At 48.3% G+C, this 16,533-nt stretch overlaps 1 protein-coding gene across 5 annotated transcripts in view; it reads left to right on the top strand.

The window, feature by feature from the left end:
• Nucleotides 1–16,533, top strand: part of HKDC1 (hexokinase domain containing 1) — a 47,780-nt gene that overhangs the window by 12,826 nt on the left and 18,421 nt on the right. For all 5 annotated transcript variants that reach the window (XR_012093987.1, XM_073019081.1, XM_038009137.2 and 2 more), the window contains 8 exons: nucleotides 159–307; nucleotides 409–528; nucleotides 5,529–5,624; nucleotides 7,128–7,227; nucleotides 9,636–9,819; nucleotides 12,532–12,687; nucleotides 13,804–14,037; nucleotides 14,921–15,225. Coding sequence is in view for 4 of the 5 variants with exons in the window: in XM_038009137.2 (XP_037865065.2) it covers nucleotides 159–307; nucleotides 409–528; nucleotides 5,529–5,624; nucleotides 7,128–7,227; nucleotides 9,636–9,819; nucleotides 12,532–12,687; nucleotides 13,804–14,037; nucleotides 14,921–15,225 (1,344 nt within the window). In the remaining variant the exon portion in view is untranslated. The remainder of the gene's footprint in view (nucleotides 1–158; nucleotides 308–408; nucleotides 529–5,528; nucleotides 5,625–7,127; nucleotides 7,228–9,635; nucleotides 9,820–12,531; nucleotides 12,688–13,803; nucleotides 14,038–14,920; nucleotides 15,226–16,533) is intronic.

The raw sequence follows: 16,533 nt of genomic DNA, 5'->3' as shown, positions 1-16,533 counted from the left end.
AGAAATGGCCATAGTCCTCAGCCTTGGCTAATGGGCATAATGATACCTAGTGGTTGTAAGATTTGATGACGTTGATTGTATGTCCAACCTGTAATGCAGAGCTTGCCGTATCTGTAGTAGACCCTCAATAAACGGAAACTGAATTTGTTTCTTAATAGAAAATGGGGAGTTCCTTTCCCTGGATCTCGGAGGGTCCAAGTTTCGAGTGCTGAAGGTGCAAGTCGCTGAAGAAGGGAAGCGACATGTGCAGATGGAGAGTCAGTTCTACCCAACGCCCAATGAAATCATCCGCGGGAACGGCACAGAGGTACCTGGCAGGTGGCTCCTGTGACAGCAGGGAAGGTGGTGGCATCTGTGTGTGGGGAAACCACACCTTAGCCCGTGTCCTTTGCTTTCTCTTCTCTGCAGCTGTTTGAATATGTAGCAGACTGTCTGGCAGATTTCATGAAGACCAAAGATTTAAAGCATAAGAAACTGCCCCTTGGCCTAACTTTTTCTTTCCCCTGCCGACAGACTAAACTGGAAGAGGTAAGGCCAGAGCCCGCGGAGGGAAGCAGCTGTGCAGGAGTTGGGGCTTGCGGAATGCAGGCACGGGCGGGAGTCAGGCTGCGCGCAGGAGAGAGCAGCAGGAGCTTTCTTGTTTGTCTTTTTCTTTTCTTTTTGTTCATGATGGGGCATCAGCGTGAGGCAAAGAACTTGTTAACGCAGTGGCCTTGATTTTATGATTAACGTGGGCACAGCTCGGGAAAGTGGAATGCTTTTCAGTAACTCTGAAACCTTGGTGTGAGGAATTCCTTGGAGGGCTTGTTTTAAGCACAGACTGCTGGGCCTACTGGAATCAGTGTTTCTGCAAGGAGGCCCTAAATTCGCCTCCCGGACAGGTTCCCAGGAGATGTGATGCTGCCTGAGGCCTGCACTTAGGACCACTGACATAGCCAACTAGAAGCAGCGTGGGAAGGCTGGGGACTCTCTCCCTGTCATGAGCCCTCAGGAGGAGGATTAGAATGGGGACACTGGAGTGAGAATGTTCTGGAGCAGACACAGAGCCTGGGATACACAGTCTCAGCTGTGCCACCTGCCAGGCGGGGGTTCCTGGTAACTCATCTCTGTGTGTCTCAGTTTTCAGTCTGTAAGCAGGAGGAAGCTAACCTGATCTTATGTGAATAAAGACAGCAAATAAGGGGACGTTCTGTGAAGAGTCTAGTCTCCCCGGGCCACTCCTGTCTGGGTTGGGGACGCTGATCAGTCTCCTCCTGGCCCTTCTGGTTATGATGCCCAGTTGACAGTCACATGGGCCTCCTTGGGATGTGCTTGATATTTGAGTCACTTATTGGTGTGGAATAGTGAAAGGGAATGAGCTTCCACGTTCCACACACATGGCTGCGAATCATGGTTCAGGACAAATTGTGTCCCCTTGGACCAGTTCCTTAATTTCATGAGCCTCTTGTTTTCTCTTTGAGAAAATTTTATTTATTTTTATTTTTTTCTTTGTTGAGATGAGGTCTTACTAGGTTGCCCAGGCTGGTCTCAAACTCCTGGGTTTAAGTGATCTGCCTGCCTCTGCCTCCCAAAACGTTGGGATTACAGGCATGGACCATTGTGTCCCGCCTTGTTTTCTCATTTGTAAAGCAGATAATCATATCTGCTTGTTGGGCTGAGGTGAAACTTAGGCAAAGCATTTGTAAAGTGTCCAACACTGTGGTTGGGCCTTACACAGTAGCTGCTAGGCTGTGGTGACTGTCCCTGGATTACTTGTCTCTTTGTGCTTTTGTATCTTATCCCTAAATTCAACAGAGGTTTTTGGAGGGCAAGTAGTGCCCGCCAAGGGCACAGAATTTCCCCACCAAGGTCTCTCACAGTGTGTTGTGTTTAATAGGTGCTTGATAACTATCTCACAGTTGAAAGTGTCAATCATTTATTTGATTCCATCGTGGGAATTTGCCATCATCTATACAGCGGACAGGCTGAGTTTTACTTTTTCATTCTTTTATAAAGAAAGGATTGAGAAAATAATATAAAGAAGGTTCCAGAGGCCTGACACAGTGGCTTATGCCTATAATCCCAGCACTCTGGGAGGCTGAGGTGGGAGGATTGCTTGAGCCCGGGAGGTCCAGGCTGCAGTGGGCTGTGATCACTCCACTGCACTCCAGCAGCATAGGCCACAAAGCGAGACTCCATCTCTAAAACAAGCAGCTAGGTGCGGTGGCTCATGCCTATAATCCCAGCACTTCAGGAGGCCGAGGGGGGCGGATCACCTGACATCAAGAGTTCAAGACTAGCCTGGCCAACATGGTAAAACCCTGTCTCTATTAAAAATACAAAAATTAGCTGGGCCTGGTGGTGGGCTTCTGTAATCCCAGCTATTCAGGAGGCTGAGGCAGGAGAATCGCTTGAACCCAGGAGGTGGAGGTTGTGGTGAGCTAAAATCACGCCACTGCATTCCAGCCTGGGTGACAGCGCGAGCCTCTGTCACAAACAAACAAAAAACAACAACAAGAAAACATACAAAAAAGTTTTCAGGGAATGTTTGGGTGAGGCCAAGTGGAGCCGGCTGGCAGAGAGAGGTCCCAGGAGTGAGTAGACGTGTGTCAGGGGTTCGGGAATCAGGCCCCTGGCTGGATCCTGTAGTGTGGGTGGTGGAAGGAGTGTGCCAGCTGCTCTTATTCGAGAGCTCTGCGACAGAGAATCCAGGAAGGAGGAAGAGAATTCTCAAGCTCTGTGAGAATTCATTCAACTTTGAGAATTAAACGTACATGCTTTCTTGATAGCTTGGCAGCGGAGGGTGTGAACGTATGGTTTATCCATCCAGGATTTTGTCATTTATTTATGTTGAATACCCACCAACATCTTTCTCAATAATAACGATAAAAACACATACCTTGGGTTTTGACACTGTGCCTCACACTGTGCCAAATGCTTTATGCGCATTATCTTGTTAAATCCCCCAAACAATTCTATGAGGTAGATATGATTATCTTCATTCTGTATTTGAGAAACACTGCAACTCAGCAAGGTTAAGTGACTTGCACAAAGCCGCAATCAAGAGTAGCCCACCCCAAGCTCATAAACTCCCCAACCATAGTGCCTTTCCAGAAAGACACCACTTTAGAACCTCATTGAAAATGGCAGCAGGCGCCTGAAAACATTTTGATTTTTTTTTTTTTTTTTTTTTTTTGAGCTCTGTTGCCCAGGCTAGAGTGCAGTGGTGCAGTCTTGGCTCACCACAACCTCCATCTCCCAGGTTCCAGCAATTCTCCTGTCTCAGTCTCCCGAGTGGCTGGGATTACAGGCGCCCGCCACCACACCCAACTAATTTTTGCATTTTTAGTAGAGACAGGGTTTCACTATGTTGGGCAGGCTGGTCTTGAACGCCTAACTTCAGGTGATCCTCCCGCCTCAGCCTCCCAAAGTGCTGGGGTTGCAGGTGTGGTGAGCCACTGTGCCCGGCCCATTTTGACCCATTTAGTGTCATATCACAATAAAGATTTTTCAGATAAAATTTAAACTAAGGAAGGGCATTTAATTATATCAAGGAGAGGCCGGACACAGTGGCTCATGCCTGTAATCCCAGCACTTTGGGAGGCCGAGGAGAGCGGATCACATGAGGTTGGGAGTTCGAGACCAGCCTGACATTTTTTTAATTCTTATTTTTGAGGGAACAGAAAGTCTTTTTAAAAATTTATTATTATTATTATTATACTTTAAGTTCTAGGGTACACGTGCACAACATGCAGGTTTGTTACACACGTGTACATGTGCCATGTTGGTGTGCTGCACCCATTAACTCGTCATTTACGTTAGGTATATCTCCTAATGCTATCCCTCCCCCCCCCCCCCCCACAATAGGCACCAGTGTGTGATGTTCCCCTTCCTGTGTCCAAGTGATCTAATTGTTCAGTTCCCACCTATGAGTGAGAACGTGCGGTGTTTGGTTTTCTGTTCTTGAGATAGTTTGCTGAGAATGATGGTTTCCAGCTGCATCCATGTCCCTACAAAGGACACAAACTCATCCTTTTTTATGGCTGCATAGTATTCCATGGTGTATATGTGCCACATTTTCTTAATCCAGTCGGGAACAGAAAGTCTTAACCAAAGAAAAATTTCTTTCTGTGTGTGTATGTGTGTGTGTGTGCATGTTTTTCTGATAATAAAATAAATGGTAATACTTTTTCAAGGTTAAAAAAGAGAGAGACGGAATGGAAACGTTTAAAGAAGAAAATAGAAATCACCACTTATCTCAACATTCAACTATTCCCACCACTAGAATTGTGGGTTTTTCTTTCACTCATAGCTATATTAAGCACAAGTGTTATCCTGTATCTATAGTTTAGGAAATCTATGGTTGATTCCAGTCACCAAATATTTGAGACAAAAAGAAAATGTACAGTTGTATGTAATTGCCTTTTTAATTTAACATTTTGTCACAAGCGTGTATCCCTCACTTCCCCCATCCACCTTCCCTGCAACAGGGATTTTTGAAGAAAGCCACCCTGTGCATCTCTTCCGGCTCTGTCCGGGGAGGCAAGGATGCTGTCATAGCCTATGAGGGCAGAAGTTAGGGAGAGCTACCACACGGCGGCGCTGTGGTGCAGGGAAAAAGCCTGAGGGCTGGTCCGGAGTCAGAGACCTGCGTTCTGCTTGGGCTCTGCCCTTCACTCGTGGTGAGATTCAGAGCAATTTCCTCCCTCTCTCAGTCTCAGGGTTTTAAAATCCATAAATTGAGGGAAGCGGAGGAGGTGTGGTCAGGAAGTTTGTGAGCTTGGGTCAGCTGCTCTTGACTGAAAAGACTTGGGCGATTCTCTTAACTTCCAAGTTCTCTTCCAGTCTGAAAAGTTATATGATTATTTGCGATTTCAGACACGAAACTCAGGAAACACCATTTGTAAGCAATGATTGATAATGCGAATTGAGTACCATTTTTCTTTCTTTCTCCTGATTAAGAGACGAGGTCTTATGTTGCCCAGGCAGGCCTGGAACCCCTGACCTCAAGCAATCCACCTGCCTCAGGCTCCCAAGTAGGTGGGCTACAGGTGCGGGCCACTCTGCCTGGTTGAGAATCAGTTTTCTAAGTTGAAATTAAGTTTCTGAGACAGTCTGCAAGGTTCCACCATGTTAGTTCTGTTCTGTGGACCTGGCAAACCATGCGTTCTGCATGTATAATACACCAGGTGTTTTCATTAGAGCATTCCTTTGAGAGAGGTAGGGAGGGACTCCATTTTGCAGAGGAGTAGACTGAGGCTCAGAGAGGTTAAACGGCTTGTCTAATGTCTCATGAATCCAAGAGCTCTAACTTTTCAATAATTACTCCTTCTGCTACCATATATTTCAAACCACTCAGATGAGAATAATAGTCATTTAAATTATTAGAAAAGGCTGCAGAAGTGATGTTTTAAAAAATTGGGGGGATTCAGCTTAGAGAAGAGAAGGCCATGGGGGATGCATGTAGGCATGAAGTTTCTGCAGCTCAGTTGCACATTGCACATCTCAGCACCTCTTTCATTCAAACTGGACCTGAAATCTTCTCCCAGGGTGTCCTGCTTTCATGGACAAAGAAGTTTAAGGCACGAGGAGTTCAGGACACGGATGTGGTGAGCCGTCTGACCAAAGCCATGAGGAGACACAAGGTGAGGAATTCACCTCAGTGTGAGAGGCTCTCCCAGCCCTAGTTCCTTTCTCTTGGGTTGGAGGGGGTGGGGGTGGGGTGAAGGGTCACATATGGTGCCTGCCTGGAGGGAGAATCAGAGAAGGAATTGCTCTTAGAAAAGGTCCTACTGTAGTATAGATATGGCCAACTTGGATGAACCCACAGAGCCTTGGTAGGCGGAGCTTGCACAAATCCCTATTGAAAGGGGGCCAGCTCATCCCTGGGCCTCCCCAGCAGCCACAGCCCTCTTCCGGAGGTCTTGGTTAGATCTAATGCTGTGTGTAGGTCCTGCACGCCCTCCTCTCTGAGGCCAAAAAGATCATATTCTTTCCAGGCTCGTTCTGTATTTCACTGTCCACTCTCTGTCCATTAAATATCCCTATTTGTTGAATGTATTTTACAATAATTTAAACTACTGCGAAAGCAAGACCCACTCCTTGCTGAGCTGAAAAGTACACAAACCCAAATTGCTTGTTACCCTGACAGCAAAAGGCATGTTTTGCTGCATAGCCTTCCAGTCTTTTTTTCTTTAAAGCTGGGATCTTATTCTTTTATAGCCTGCATTTTCCCTTATTGTTTTCATTTTGCTTCTTTTTTTTTTTTTTTTTTTTTAAGAGATGAGGTCCTGCTGTGTTGCCCAGGCTGGTAGTGCCTGGCACTCCATCCTCAAATTCCTAGGCTCCAGTGATCCTCCCACCTCAGCCTCCTGCATAGCTGGGACTATAGACAAAAGCCACATGCCTGGCTCTCATTTTATTTTAAAATGTTCTTCCAAACTTTGGGGGATGTTGGTGCAATAAGCCAAGCCGACTTGGCAGAACAGGAAATCCAGACAGGAAGTCACCAAGCCACACATGGGGAGGGCTTGGCCGAGTCTGTGCCTGCTGGCTGAGATGTCCCCGTGGATGAGGACTTTGGTGTTTTCTCCTGGAAATGCCACTGCTCCCAGGATAAACATGCTTTCCTCGATGTCTTCCCAGGGTCCCACAAACAAAGGTTGAAACCTGGGTGTGATGTGTGCCTGTAGTCTCAGCTACTCGGGAGGCTGAGGCAGGAGAATCACTTGAGCCCAGAAGTTTGAGGCTGTGGTGTGCTATGTTTGTACCTGTGAACAGCCATCACACTCTATCCTGGGCAACATAATGAGACCCTATCTATAGACTAAAAACTAAAATTTTTTAAATTAAAAAAAACAACAACAAAAAGCAAGGGCTGGAGTCTTGGTGGCCTGTCCCTCATATTTCCACTGCAGAGGCCTTCACCCGCAAAGCAGGAGGACGGGCTCCCGCTTCAGCTCCCGTCGGCTCTTTCTCTCTCCTAGACCCTGAACCTTGATGAGGTCTTCCTCCTTCAGACAGGCCTAGCAGGCAGGATCTATGGATGTCTCAGCAGCCACCTTCCCTGCCCGCTGCCTCTGTGGGGAAGGAGGGAGGGAAACACCTCCTTCCCACCCGCTGATGCCCTCTGGCCTTGTGTTCGGCAGGACATGGACGTGGACATCCTGGCCCTGGTCAATGACACCGTGGGGACCATGATGACCTGTGCCTATGACGACCCCTACTGCGAAGTTGGTGTCATCATCGGTAACTCAGTTGGACTGGTGTTTTGAGGGTGGGGCAGAAGGGACTGTTGGGGATGAGTGAATTTGGCGGGAAGGGCACTGACACTATTTAGGAGAAGCAACATAGGGACATGAAAAATTCATTCATTCACTCATCCATTCATCCATCATTCAGCAAGTGTTTACTGAGCACCCGCTGTGTGCCGGGCCCTGGGCTTGGCACTGGGTTCTGAGTGGGGAGTTCCTGTGCTCCGGGAACTTTCAGTGGGGAGGTGGGTGAGAGGCCCAGAGAGCCTAAACTATTAAGATAATTTCAAGTGGTGGTTAGCGTGATAAAAGAAAAAAAGACACCAAAGAGAGTGATGTGACTGTGAGTGAGATGAGGCGTCAGGGAAGCCTCTCTGAGGGATGGCATTTGAGCCGGGACCTCAGTGATGCAAACCAGGGGGCAAGGTAGAGGTCCGGGGGCAAGGAGTCCCTGGCAAAGGAAAGAGGACACCCACAGGCTTGGAGATGGGAAGGGGTCCAGGGAGGGGGTCCTGGGGGAACCCAATAGCCAAGTGGTGTCTGGATGAGGTGAGTGAAGGCTGAGAGTCGGAGGCCATTCAAGTGAGGGAGTGGATAGACTGGGCAGATTGCACAGGATGTGGACACAGTCACTGTAAGGTCACTGGTTTATCCCCTGAGGGAGACTGGAAGGCACTGGGGAACTCTGGGTGGGGGATGGATAAATGAATGCCCATTTTATTTTTTTTATTTGAGACGGAGTCTTGCTCTGTCGCCCAGGCTGGAGTGCAGTGGCGCCATCTCGGCTCACTGAAACCTCTGCCTCCCGGGCTCAAGCAATTCTCCTGCCTCGGCCTCTCGAGTAGCTGGGATTACAGGTGCCCACCACCACGTCTGGTTAATTTTTTGTATTTTTAGTAGAGATGGGGTTTCACTGTGTTGGCCAGAATGGTCTCAATCTCCTGACCTCAAGTGATTTCACCCACCTTGGTCTCCCAAAGTGCTGGGATTACAGCCATGAGCCACCACGCCAAGCCGGATGTGCATTTTTTAAAAGCCTATTTTGGCTGCTGTGTGGATAATCAATTACTGGGGACAAGAGTGGAAGCAGGGCGACCATCCAGGAGACCGCTGGACTGTCAGGCAAGGTGCACTGCAGCTCTGGACCGGGAGGTCGTGGTGCAGCGGGGCTGTCTAGTGGGCGGTCTCCACACCAGAGCCAGGGGATCTGCTGGAGGAATGTGTGGGAAGGCATTTGGGGTACGGTAAAGCTGAATGGCTCTGACTTATAGGTTGTTCTTGAATATCCCCTTCTCCTTTTCCCATTCCTTTACCTCTCCTGGGGAGAGTTCTTCTGAATTGCTTTTTCTTAATGTCCCTCAAGACCCTCCTCAGCCTGGCTTTCCCGAAGGGCAGGTCTTTAAAGCTGAGGGACATCTGCCCTTCTGTTTCCAGGAGCCTCGGGATGGATCAGGCCTTTGCCAGTCATGGCACCCGTCTGTCACTGTGGCTGTGTCTGGTAACCACAGATTGGGGGGCCACGCCTAAACAGTGTCTGTGCATTTCTGAGAAAAGCTTTTTCCAAACATTACATTCTGTTTTTCTACATTTCTCATTTTCCATGTTGGCATTTAAAATACTCACACCAGAGTATCAGCCAAGGAAAGATACTAAAAAAAAGAAAAAAAACCCGAAAATTCAAATAGCTTTATTGAGGCATAAAAGTCCTCCGATTTTAGGTGTACGATTCAATGATTTGTAGTAAACATACAGTTTTGTAACCATCACCACAATCCGATTTTAGAACATTTCCATCCTCCCAAAAGAGTCCAAAAAGATGGTGCCCACTTGCAGTCATTCCCCAGCGCTCAAGTGTTTGAGGCATTTCCTTGGAGCGATTTTGTGTTTTGCATAACGGAGTGTTGCTTTCTTAGGTGGTAGCTAATCACTGTCTAAGATAAGCATGCAGCTTCTGCTAGAAACAATTTGTGGCAGGCCATAAGTAAAGAATATTTTTAGTACCAAATAGAGAGGAAGCTAAGTAGCTTAGGGAAAGAATTTTCAAAATTACCCTGGGTTGGTGATTTTCTGAAAAAAATATTTACAAGATTAGCTTCATATATCATCCTCTTGTAAGAGCGCTTCGTCAGCTTTCATCCATATTCATCAGGAGACTTCTTCACAATTGACTCCATTCAGAACCGCAAAGCCTGAGCACCCTGAGAAGTGCAGACTTGACATGTCAGCTGTTTTCCCCATGTGCTTGGGGCTTGCCCAAGCTGCTTCCCCCAGCGAGAGCCAGCCCCCAGGGCATGAAAAGCACTTTGTGGTACATTGAGGAGGACTCCCCAGCCGTCAAGAGTTCTCTGTCTGTGCCCAGCTGGGAGCCTTCTCTCTGCATATTCTCTCTGATCCCTGGTTCAGGAACTGGCACAAATGCGTGTTACATGGAGGACATGAGCAACATTGACCTGGTGGAGGGCGATGAGGGCAGGATGTGCATCAACACAGAGTGGGGGGCCTTCGGAGACGATGGGGCCCTGGAGGACATTCGCACCGAGTTCGACAGGGAGCTGGACCTCGGCTCTCTCAACCCGGGAAAGCAAATGTGAGTTCCATTCTGCTGTTATCTGGGCATTGGCATCAGGCAGGGCCCAATCACTCAGGTCCCCTGGCTGCCTGGAAGGCTCTCCAGCTGTGACTAGCTATCCATCACAACTTTCTTTCTTTTCTTTTTTTTTTGAGATGGAGTCTCACTCTCTAGCCCAGGCTGGAGTGCAGTGGCCCGATCTTGGCTCACTGCAGCCTCCACCTTCCAGGCTCAAGCAATCCTCCCACCTCAGTGTCCAGAGGAGTTGGGACTACAGGCACGCGCCACCATGCCTGGCTGATTTTTGTATTTTTTGTGGAGTTGGGGTTTTGCCATGTTGGCTAGGCTGGTTTTGCACTCCTGAGCTCAGGCAATCTTCCTGCCTCAGACTCCCAAAGCGCTGGGATTACAGGCGTGAGCCACCATGCCCGGCCCCGTTACAACAAATTTCTAAGGCATTGCTTGTATTTCAGTTTCATTTGACAAATGAGGAAATAGGAGCCAATGACATTGAAAGATTTCCCTAAGTCATAACCCTAATAACCCTAATTCTAATTCAGTCAGTATTTCTGGGTTACATATGTGCATAAAAGGCACTGAAGATAAGAGCACTCGGATGTATGGCCGCAGAACACACCTGGGCAGTGAGGAGAAGGCAGGCGCAGCCGAACTCCTCGTGTTCGCATGTCTGCCGGCCGCCTTGCTTTCTCGGAGGCCTCATCACTCAGCAGGTGGGGGCTCTGGCAGGACCTTCCCTCCATGTTTGCTGTCCATTTTTATTTTGATGCTCCAATTGTTTCAGATTTGGGCAAAGGAAGCCCCTGAAGCTGGCTCCTGTGTCCTTTTGACATGTTCCATCACTCTTTAAGTACTTCCTTATTTCCTGGCACTGTAAGATGTTCCCGGCTCATGTCACACTTTCCTAGCCCCAGCCCTGGAATCAATCATTTTGTCAAGACATGCGGGTGAATTTCAAGCACCTTCTAGGAGTGATTCAAACGCTAGAACTGCCCACCCAGGAAGCACATTCCTCTTTGGTGGCACCTCCTCCAGGCACATGCCCATGCTCTAGTGACCCAGAGCAGTCATGTGCCAAGGATGTGGCGTCCATTTTTTGAATTTTATCATCTTCACCCATTTCCATTTTACTTAAAATAAATTCTATTCTTTCCAGGCCTGGTGGCTCATGCCTGTAATCCCAGCACTTTGGGAGGCTGAGGTGGGAGGACTGCTTTAGTCCTGGAGTTTGAGACCAGCTTGGGCAACATAGTGAGACCAGTCTCTACAAAAATAAAAATTAAAAAAAAAATTAATCAGGTGTGATGACAGATGCCTGTAGTTCCAACCGCTCAGGAGACTGAGGTGGGAGGATCACTTGAGCCTGGGAAGGTCCAGGGTGCAGTGAGCTGTGATTGTACCATTGCACTCCAGCCTGGGCAACAGAGCAAGACCCTGTCTCAAAAAATATGTATATATATTATATTCCTTAACATCCACCCTAAATTTCTTTTGATTGTCTTCTTTTTTTTAATGTTCAAATACTTTTTTTTTTTTTTTTTTTTGAGATGGAGTCTCACTCTGTCGCCCAGGCTAGAGTGCTGTTGTGCAGTCTTGGCTCACTGCTACCTACCTCTGCCTTCTGGGTTCAAGCAATTCTCCTGCCTCAACCTCCTGAGTAGCTGGGATTACAGGCATGCACTATCACGCCTGGCTAATTTTTTTGTATTTTTAATAGAGACGGGGTTTCACCATATTGGCCAGGCTCGTCTTGAACTCTTGACCTTGTAATCCACCTGCCTTAGCCTCCCAAAGGGCTGGGATTACAGGCGTGAACCACTGCACCTGGCCTGTTCTGAGACTTTTTATAATGAACTATATAAGGTAGATTATGACAAGATTGTTCTTGATTTTGGGTCTTATTGTGTTTGGAAAATAAGCATTATATTTAGGCCTGGTGCAGTGGCTCACGCCTGTAATCATCTGTAATTCCAGGGATTCGGGAGGCCACAGCAGGAGAAACACTTGAGGCCAGGAGTTTAAGACGAGCCTGGGCAACATAATGAGACCCTGCCTCTACAAAAATAAAAACATTAGCCAGGTGTGGTGGTGCACACCTGTGGGAGGCTGAGGCAGGAGGATCACTTGAGGCCAGGAGTTGGAGGCTGTCGTGAGCTATGATTGCACCACTGCACTTTAGCCTGGGTGACAGAACGAGACCCTGTCTCTGATGATAATAATAATAATAATAATAATAATAATAATATTTAATAGTCTGCCCGGGTAACAATTAGGAATTGTTGGTGTGCAGACTTGGAGTAAAGCTGTAGGTAGCCATGGGGATCTTAAATCCACATTGTTGTAGAGCGTCTCTGGGGCTGTCCAAGCCCGTCTCACAGGCACAGAATCTTTCTCTCTTGGACAGAAGCTTGATGTAGGAGTGGGAAGCATCTGAGTGTGAAATTTGACTTGTCGCATTATGTTTGAGTGATTTTGGGAAAATACCCAAAGTCTATGAAATTGAGAGTCCCTATGCTCGATGTGAGAATGGTACACATGGCCAGGGTGATTTGAGACAAAAGTTCTTGCCATCCAGCACTTTGTGAGAGGGAGGGAATCTTAGCTCAGCCCTCTCCCATCTGCTCCTGTCTGCGGCAGTGGCTCCTGATCTTCAGGAAATGATGCAGCTTAATCAAACGGGCTGCGTCCACTGATCTGTTCACCAACATGCAGGTTTGAGAAGATGATCAGTGGCCTGTACCTGGGAGAGCTTGTCAGGCTTATCTTGCTGAAGATGGCCAAGGCTGGCCTCCTGTTCGGCGGTGAGAAATCTTCTGCTCTCCACACTAAGGGCAAGATTGAAACACGGCACGTGGCTGCCATGGAGAAGTAAGCAAGTCCCTCTGCCTTGGCTCCGTGGAGAGTTGGGATGGGAGGCCCAGGTGTGGGGTGCTCGGTGTGATAGGACAGCAGGAGGGACTAGATCCTCCTCCTTCACCAGGAGGATTTCAGATCTGGTCATGGCTTCAGAAGGGTTAGCAATGTCTGCCGTGACCCAGATGAGAGGTTCTTGTTGATTTCATCAAGAAGGACTCTGATGTCAGAGGGCCACCCTCTTCCCATGTTCTGTTGCCTTCTTCTTAAAGTGGTAACTTGTAACATTTTTAGGATCACAGATCCTTTTGAGAACTAGACCCTTAGCCCCGAAAATGTATATTCACAAAGTTTGCTTACAATATCAGGGCATCCTTGGACACTAAGCCCATGTGTGGAATCCAAGTCCAGAACTCCTGTGATAGCAGAGCCTTCTTGAGCTGCTCCCATCAGGAACTGGCTTTGAATGTGGTGATTTGAGGCCTTACACACAGGTCTCTCGCATGGGGAGCTGGCTGGTGAAGGCTGCAGGTGAAGGCGACTGGCTCCTGTGTGACTGCATTGCCATCCAGCACATCTGAGGGTCCTGCTTCTCAGGCTTAGTAACCCTGGTATTGCCTTGATTTTGTGATCAGTTTAAATTCTGAGCTCAGCCGTGTGGCACTGACCTACAGCATCTATGTCTATGCAGAACTAGGCAGGGACAGAATTTCTGTGAAAGTCAGCGTAGCACAGGGTGATTAAAAGTGTGGGTGCTAGAATCTAACTGCTGAGTTCAAATCTCGGCTCTAGCTAGCCCTTACTAGCTGTACAGCCATGGGCAAGTTACTCACCCTTTCTGCACTCACATCTCTCATCTGTACGATAGGGTAATGACGGTGCCTCCCACAGGATTTGTGTAAGCGTTGAAGGAGTTAATACGTGTAAAATCCTTAGACAAGTACTTGGCTCATGGTGACTGCTCAGTTAGTGGCAGCTGCTACTATCAATGTTGATATTGTTATTTTTATGTTATTACTATGGGCCTGTCTGTTAATTTTCACAATCCTGAGAGGTGGGGAAGCTTGTTCGCCCGGGAGGATACCAATGGGATGCAGAAGTGTGGTCTGCTCATTCCTGTCCCCTGGCCAGGTATAAAGAAGGCCTTGCCAATACAAGAGAGATCCTGGTGGACCTGGGCCTGGAGCCATCTGAGGCTGACTGCATTGCCGTCCAGCATGTCTGTACCATCGTCTCCTTCCGCTCGGCCAACCTCTGTGCAGCAGCCCTGGCGGCCATCCTGACACGCCTCCGGGAGAACAAGAAGGTGGAACGACTCCGGACCACGGTGGGCGTGGACGGCACCCTCTACAAGATACACCCTCAGTGAGTGCCGCCTGTCAGCCACGCCCCCACAAATGCATCTCCCTGGAGCAGGGCCCCAGTGTCTTCTGGACTATACTGCTTCTCTGGGGTCTGGAACCATCAGCCCCTCTTGTTGGTTCTGAGATTACAAGGGAAAGGGTGAATCCAGGGCCCACATTCATCTGGCTGGCTGGGTTGCTTTTGGGGATTACTCTTAAAGAAATATTCTGCTAAAGCCAGTTGCCTAATTAGGAATGCCGTCCATCCATGTATCTATGTCCTTCCATCCATCACCCGCCCATTCATCTCTCCATTCATTCTTCCATCTCGCCATTATTTACTAAACACCTACTGTGTGGTTAAGCCTGGGAAGTAAGATACACCTAATCATAGACAGGGAAAAATAGAGATGGCACAGGTTGCCAAGTTTATGGGAAGGGTCCTGGTAGGAAAACACAGGGAAATGGGAATTTTCCAAAAGGAAGGAGAATGAAAGCCCCTTTGGCTACCAGGGGTGAACTTGGAAGTCAAGTGGTTACACCCTGGAAAGAGCCAAGAAAGAAAATCTTTCCCTTTGGACAGAAATGATTCTGTCCAAAGAATCATTTCTTTGAATGAATCATTTCTTCTGAATCAGAAATGATTCAGCCAATACATTCTGCACAGACTGGTTGAAATGTTCGTTGACAGAATAGGCACTTCCCTGAGCCTCCCAAGTGCCTTCCACTGCCCCAGCTTCTTAGTCCCTCCGTCCTGTCACCCCCTCCCCTCCCTACCATCAGCAAATAAAGGGCTGAGCCCCGGACCTGCAGGGCCCTCTGGGACCAGGTCACTGCTGCCCCTGGGTCTTGCCTGAGCCTGGCCTTTATGATTGCTCAATGTTTTGCCATCATCCCTGCTTCAGGTACCCAAAACGCCTGCACAAGGTGGTGAGGAAACTGGTCCCGAGCTGTGATGTCCGATTCCTCCTGTCAGAGAGTGGCAGCACCAAGGGGGCCGCCATGGTGACTGCGGTGGCCTCCCGCGTGCAGGCCCAGCGGAAGCAGATCGACAAGGTGCTGGCTTTGTTCCGGCTGACCCGAGAGCAGCTCGTGGACGTGCAGGCCAAGATGCGGGCTGAGCTGGAGTATGGGCTGAAGAAGAAGAGCCACGGGCTGGCCACGGTCAGAATGCTGCCCACCTACGTCTGCGGGCTGCCGGACGGCACAGGTGGGCCAGCACAGCCTCCCTCTCTGAACAACCATCCAGGGCTCCCGTCAAAACTCCTCAAAGCCAGTGAGGTTCTTGGTTTTTAGAGACTTAGGTTCACGTCTCTAATGGAGGGCAGGAGTAGGTAGAAGGCTAGTATTCTTTCTACATCTGTTGGCCTTGGTTAACCCAAGGCATTTGCAGTAAAAAACAAAACAAACAAACAAACAAAAAACACAAAAAACCTACATTAGGTTATGTGTGCGCACTTACGTGTGTGTAGATGAGAACATGAGTGCACCCCCGACCCCCAGATCCTGACCCCATGGACTTTGTTTTTGATGCCTGGGATTGCCTGGGCTTGTCTCCTGCTGCTTCTCTGGCTCTGTTCTCTTCTGTGGCTTGGCTGGCTTCCCTTTCCCTCTCATCACTTCTGCCCCCAACTTCTCCAACCCTTGATCCTTCTGGTCCTCGGTGCTCAGCCAAAAGAAGCCACTAAGTAGTGAAGTCAGTTCTTCAGACAAATTATTTTACCTCTTTGAATCTCACGAGACTCTTCCAGAAATAATGACCTTAGTAAAATGCTTTACATCTTATAATTTGCTTTTGAACCTTTTATTTCATTTCATCCCCACAACCTCTTGGAATATTGCCAAAGAGGGAATGGTTCCCATTTTATGGATGCCATAACTGACTCTTACGGAGGCAAGATGAGCTACTCAAGGTCCAACAGCTGTACTTAGGATCTCTTAACTGAGAGCAGTAAAAGACACTGTTTTATTTTTATTTTTATTTTTATTTTGAGAAGGAGTCTCACTCTGTCACTTAGGCTGGAGTGCAGTGGCATAATTTTGGCTCACTGCAAGCTTCGCCTCCCGGGTTCACACCATTCTCCTGCCTCAGCCTCCCGAGTAGCTGAGACTACAGGTGCCTGCCGCCACGCCCAGCTAATTTTTTGTATTTTTAGTAGAGATGGGGTTTCACTGTGTTAGCCAGGATGGTCTCGGTCTCCTGACCTCTTGATCCGCCCGCCTCGGACTTCCAAAGTGCTGGGATTATAGGCGTGAGCCACTGTGCCCAGCCAGAGGCCTCTTGGATATCTGAATCATGCACGTCCTTGACTGGATGCCCTGCACCGTTCCTTGTGGCTCCAGAGAAAGCTGTCAGTCAGTGAAGCTGAAAGAGCCTTCAGAGGTTCAGTCTCATTTTGCAGATGTGGAAGGAAAGGACCTTGCCTCTCTTGCTCAAGAAAAAAAGCCATTTCTCAGAAGCCCCAGGTCCCTTGACTCCAGGCCAGGCCTCTTTTCACAGCACTTCACTGGTGATAGT

This window comes from Chlorocebus sabaeus, chromosome 9 (genome assembly GCF_047675955.1).
Source record: "Chlorocebus sabaeus isolate Y175 chromosome 9, mChlSab1.0.hap1, whole genome shotgun sequence".
Lineage (NCBI taxonomy): Eukaryota > Metazoa > Chordata > Mammalia > Primates > Cercopithecidae > Chlorocebus > Chlorocebus sabaeus.
This window is presented reverse-complemented; position numbering and strand designations above follow the sequence as displayed.